The 5,784-nt window shown below is 38.7% G+C and overlaps 1 protein-coding gene across 4 annotated transcripts in view; it reads left to right on the top strand.

The window, feature by feature from the left end:
- Positions 1-5,784, top strand: part of LOC106880315 (polyglutamylase complex subunit TTLL1) — a 22,837-nt gene that overhangs the window by 9,918 nt on the left and 7,135 nt on the right. For 3 of the 4 annotated variants that reach the window (XM_052969197.1, XM_052969195.1, XM_052969196.1), the window contains 4 exons: positions 2,032-2,112; positions 3,018-3,080; positions 4,186-4,226; positions 5,114-5,772. In XM_052969197.1, the coding sequence (XP_052825157.1) occupies positions 2,032-2,112; positions 3,018-3,080; positions 4,186-4,226; positions 5,114-5,606 (678 nt within the window). In that variant the 3' untranslated portion in view covers positions 5,607-5,772. Of the gene's footprint in view, positions 1-2,031; positions 2,113-3,017; positions 3,081-4,185; positions 4,227-5,113; positions 5,773-5,784 lie in introns of those variants that run through there. The other variant, XM_014930192.2, reaches the window with a different exon arrangement.

Below are 5,784 nucleotides of genomic sequence, written 5' to 3'. Positions count from 1 at the left end.
TATATATATATATATATATATATATATTCTGGTTTTCACCAGTCCTCAGTCAAATCATCCAACCCACGCTAGCATGGAAAGCGGACGTTAAACGATGATGATATATGTGTGTGTGTGTGTGTGTGTGTATATATAAGGAGAGACAGACAGTGAGTGAGTGAGAGAGACAGACAGACAGAGAGTGTGAGAGAGAGAGAGAGAGAAAGAGAGAGAAGCAGACAGGTATATACAGCAGCCTTCTTTCAGTTTCCACCTTGGAATCGGTCAGCTTGGGGCTATAGTAGAAGACACTTGCCTGTGGCACCACACAGTGGGACTGAACCCAAAACCACATGGTTGGAAGGCAACCAGCCTAATTTCGTCATATACATCTCGTACACAAAGTTTTACAGTTCTTTTGCTTCATAATTGAATGTCTGGCGTTAGGAAGGGATCGAATGCAGAATGTATGGTTCATAAAACGAGCCTCCATAACTGCTCACCTACTTAGCTACACCTGGCCTCAGCATAGATATTATTCGATATATTTATATGTTTATATATTTATTCCTTTTACTTGTTTTGCTTTCCATATGGAGAGAGTTAACGAGGGAAATGTAGATTGAGATTAATCTGTAAGCTCCAAAGTCTGAATAGAAGCTTCCGGAAATTTAAGATTAGATTACAGAGATTGAATTACAAAGTGAATACATCTGACATGGTACGTTACCCTCAAGGAAAACAGCTTAAAAGCCATTATCTTTGTTCAGTTTTGATGCCATTCTCCTGGTAGTGTCTTTGAGGAAAAGAGAATGGTAAAAGGTCGTTTTCATGTTTAATAACTCAATTAGGAGAAATTATCATTCTATCTTTGTTATAAATAAATTTGCATCAGAACTATGGCATTTCCAAAGACCGAAACTCTTTTATCCTTGATTGTTAATTACAAATATACTAAATGTTTCTTCGGTGAGTTTTACTGCCATCTAGTTGCAAATTAAGCGAAATGCTTGACACAGCCTGAAGAGAACATCAAAAGAATGTGATTTGTTTGTCATCTAATTAACATAGGGAATGGTATATACTTTAAATGTTTCTCGTTTACAATATTTACAAGAATTTATTTTGTTTTTCTAATAACATTTTTTTTGTTGTTGTTTTCTAGTTTTAGTTATTTTTTTTCTTTCCTTTTTCACATAGGTGCAGGTGTGGCTGTGTGGTAAGAAGTTTGCTTCCCAACCACATGGTTCTGGGTTCAGTCCCAGTGTGTGACACCTTGGGCCAGTGTTTTTAACTCTAGCCCTGGGCCAACCAAAGTCCTGTGTGTGGATTTAGTTGATGGAAACTGAAAGAACCTGTCATGTGTGTTTGTGCGCATGCGCATATATATATATATATATATATATACATATCTACCTACTTACCTATCTATCTATCTGTCTGTCTGCCTGTCTCTCTCTCTCTGTATACATATATATATATTTCATTTTTAGATTTGGTTTACAAGATTCTTTATGTGAGTTTGTGTGTTGAAGTATATTGTGTTGTGTCTGGAGAGAGTAATTTTCTTTTTGTGCCTTATAATTTAACACACTCACCGGTAAAATTTCCACTTCTTTCTTTTTTTTTTTAGATAGATAGATAGATAAAAATAAAGAACAAGTGGAAATTTTACCTGTGAGTATGTTAAATTATAAGGCACAAAAAGAAAATGACTGTCCCCAGACACAACAGAATATATATATATATATATATATATATATTTATGACAATGTAGCTACTCAAGTGCTTTTCTCCCAGTTATCCATCCTTTCTTCTTTATCCTTTTCTGTGGACTTTCTCCAAACATATTCTTATTTTTAGTTTTCTGTCTGAAATCTTCACCGTGTATCAAACTAATACATTAAATCTGTACATTCATTCGATTACAGTTGTTTTTGTTTTGCCATTTGTCATCAATTTACATTTTATATTTTATATGTGTGTGTGTGTGTGGTACAAAATATGTGTTTCTGCCATTAGAATCAGTTTAAACTGTTTCCATTGTTTTAGGAAGACTACAATGCTGTACATGGTGGCAAATGGACTGTACAGAATCTGCGACTTTATCTTGAAAGTACTCGTGGCAAAGAGGTTTGGTCAAAGCAGTGTTTGTTTGTTTTATTGTTCAATAAGTCATTGTTAATTCAGTCTAACATAGAAGGAAGCAGATGAAACTTAAAGGGCCAGTAGAAGCAATAAAGGGCCATGCAAAAAAGAGGTCTTACTGTATTTACTTATGTCTCTTTTTATTCAAAGTTCGAGGAGATCAATAAAATGAGTATTGATTAAATCCAGCTGTAAAAATGCTGCCAAAACAGTCACAGAAGTCCGGTGCAGGCTTCGGCCTGGCTGGCTCTTGTGGTACCATCCCACCCATGCTAGCATGGAATACGGACATTAAAATTGTCCAACCCATGCTAGCATGGAAAGCAGACGTTAAACGACGATAACGATGATGATGATGATGAAATGATGATGATGCTGGCGGAGTTAACCCCTTCTGAAAAACAATTGTGGCCTTATGCCAAAATTTGTAATCATTACAATGTGAAATAAAAAACAAACATAATTTGTATTTACATTTTATTGCGATGGTGCATGGCTCAGTGGTTAGAGCATCTGGCTCGCAATCACGAGGGAGTGAGTTTGATTCCTGGCCCAGGCTGTGTTGTGTTCTTGAGCAAGACACTTTATTTCACATTGCTGCAGTTCACTCAGCTACAGAAATGAGTTGTGTGACATCACTGGGGCCAAGCTGTATCGGCCCCTTTGCTTTTTCCTTGAATAACATCAGTGGCTTGGAGAAAGCAGGCTGGTATGCATCGGCCACTGTTGGTCTTCTATAAAAATAGCCTTGCCTGGCTTTGTGCCTCAGAAGGGAACTTTCTAGGTGCAATCCCATGGTCATTCATAACTGAAGGGGATCTTTACTTTTACATGTTTTTGAAAATATTCTTTGAATTGAATTTTTTTTTGTTTTTGGTCTTTCTCTCCAGGTCTCGGATAAACTGTTTGATGAGATTAACTGGGTTGTGGTCCATTCCCTTAAATCAGTTGTGGTAAGTAATTTCCAGCGTTGAATAACAGATTTTTCTATTATTCTACATGTTTTATCACCCTCAGTATTACAGTTTTTATATTCTGCAATCGCAGAATACTGAAAGCACAAGTTCTATGTTGCAAGATTCTTAGACAATAAGGTGGTACCGAAGAGATCAGAAAAGCCACTGGGAAGGCCTCCATGGTGATGGGAAGATGATTTAATTAAATGGTTTGAGCTAAGGTGGAAAAAAATGGTTCAATCAAGAAAGAATTAGAAGTGCATGGTAATCAGCAATGTATAACAACATGAATGTGGATGTACTATGGCTAAATGGTCAAGATATTTACTTCACAGTCATGAGGTCATAGGATTGAAGTTTGCTGCAGAGCATCATGGGAAATTGTGTTTTATCATACTTTCATGTTGACCCAAGCCTTTTGATTGAATTTAGGAAAATGGAAACTTTGTTGAAGCCAGCTGGATGGGTTTTACCTGTAATTTAAAGGTTTCACCTTGTCACTCGCCTGAGAGTGATATTAAAGGTACATTACTGAGGCATATTCAACCACTTTTATGCAAATTCATTGACTAGGTATCTCATTTAATCACACAGCTGAGAACTCCGTGTCAAAAACCAATAAAGATCCATTACTAAATCCTTCAGGGCAGTGCTCCAGTATGGCCACCGTCCAAGATACTATTCAATAGTATTATACTACCATTAACTGTCAGCATCATCATTTTACACCTGCTTTCCGTGCTGGCATCAGGTGCACAGGTCATCAGGGTCCAAGCATGCTTTTATTCAAAGTTATTGCTTTGTTAGAGGGGTCAGTGGATCGTGTCCCTTTTGTCTGCTCCATTTTTGGTATTATTACTACAGCTGGATGTCCTTCCTAACATCACCCACTTCACAGAATGTACTGTATTTATCCCTGCTCAAGGCAGGGTTAGCAAAAGAAGTTAGTGTTAAACAGGGTGATGAATTAAATCTGCTACTAAACAAAAAACAGCTTTGATCTTGAGAAATAAATTGAAACATGGAATGCAGAAGTAGGGTAAGAATTGATGGAGTAAGATTCTTGATATAACATGTTTTACGTTCAACTTGTATTTTCCAGAATTGCATTTCCAATGACCGACATTGCTTTGAATGTTATGGGTAAGTAGAGTCTTTGCAAATAGCTGTGTTTGAAAGGCGGCGAGCTGGGATAAATGTTAGCACCCTGGGCAAAATGCTTAGCGGTATTTCGTCTGTCTTTTACATTCTGAGTTCAAATTCTGCTGAGGTCGGCTTTGTTTGCTTTTCATCCTTTCAGGGTCGATAAATTAAGTACCAGTTGCACACTGGGGTCGATCTAATTGACTGGTTCCCTCCCCCCAAATTTCGGGCCTTGTGCCTACAATGGAGTGGTTGGCATTAGGAAGGGCATCCAGCTGTAGAAACTTTGCCAGATCAGATTGAGTCTGGTGCATCCTTCTGGCTCACCAGTCCTCAGTCAAATCGTCTAACCCATGCTAGCATGGAAAGCGGACGTTAAACGATGATGATGATAATGATGAAGGTCATCAATTTCAGGAGGGGGTAAGTTGATCACATCACCCCCAGTGATCAACTGGTATTTATTTTATCAACCCAGAAAGGATGAAAGGCAAAATCAATCTTGGGGTACAATTTGAACACAGTGTATAAAGACAGAAAAAATGCTGTTAGCCATTTTGCCCGGTGGGCTAACGATTCTGCCAGCTCATTGTCTTAGAGTGCTTTAAGTAGTGATTTCAAATTTTGGCACAAGGCCAGCAAGTTCGGTGGAGCAAGCAAATTGATTGCATTGACCCCAGTGTTCAACTGGCACTTGTTTTAATGACCCCGAAAGGATTAAAGACAAAGACAGCCTCAGTGGAATTTGAACTCAGAATGTAAAGATGGACGAAATGCTGTTAAGAATCCTACCAGTTTGCCACCCTGAAGTTATTTTAAATGTTACATGCTTTAATGCACTAAAACCTTTTTTCTTTTTTTTTTCTGAATATGCACTGCTGAAATAGGGGTACATCTAATATACCCGTGCATCTTCGATGCTGTGAAATTCTCATCGAATCCCACTTTGAAGGTCACATGTTTTCAGTCCAAGAGCAGGAAATTGCTACAAAATATAAACACTATCACCCACCACCGCCGCTACCACCACCACCACCACCAACAACAACAACAACACCACCCACTACCATCAACAACAACAGCATCAGTTGTCACAAGAACAATACAGCAACAACAACAACAATGTTGATCGAATCACTAAGAATAACAATAACAACAACAACTACTACTACTACTACCACTACCACCACATCACCTCCATTACTACTACTACTACTACTGCTACCACCACCACCACCATCACCACCATTACTACTACTACTACTACTACTACTACTACCACCACCACCACAACCACTGCCACCTCTACAAGAAGTTGGTAGGCTACTACTTCTTCTGCTAGAGTCTAAAATCCTGCCAACTTTGGTATTTGATGGTTAATTAACTGATGTTATCAGACAACTCTTCAGAATTGCTCTCCAGTACCACCAGCGCCACCACCACCACCACTGACACCACCAGTGGTACTACAATGACCACCGTTATAACCACTGGCATTACTAAAGCTTCTGCTGTCTCTCCCCCTCCCCCTGCACCACTGTCATGTGCCCCCCCCCCC

This window comes from Octopus bimaculoides, chromosome 7 (assembly GCF_001194135.2).
Source record: "Octopus bimaculoides isolate UCB-OBI-ISO-001 chromosome 7, ASM119413v2, whole genome shotgun sequence".
In the NCBI taxonomy this organism is placed as follows: domain Eukaryota; kingdom Metazoa; phylum Mollusca; class Cephalopoda; order Octopoda; family Octopodidae; genus Octopus; species Octopus bimaculoides.
The sequence above is the reverse complement of the archived record's forward strand: the minus strand, read 5'-3'. Positions and strand labels throughout refer to the sequence as shown.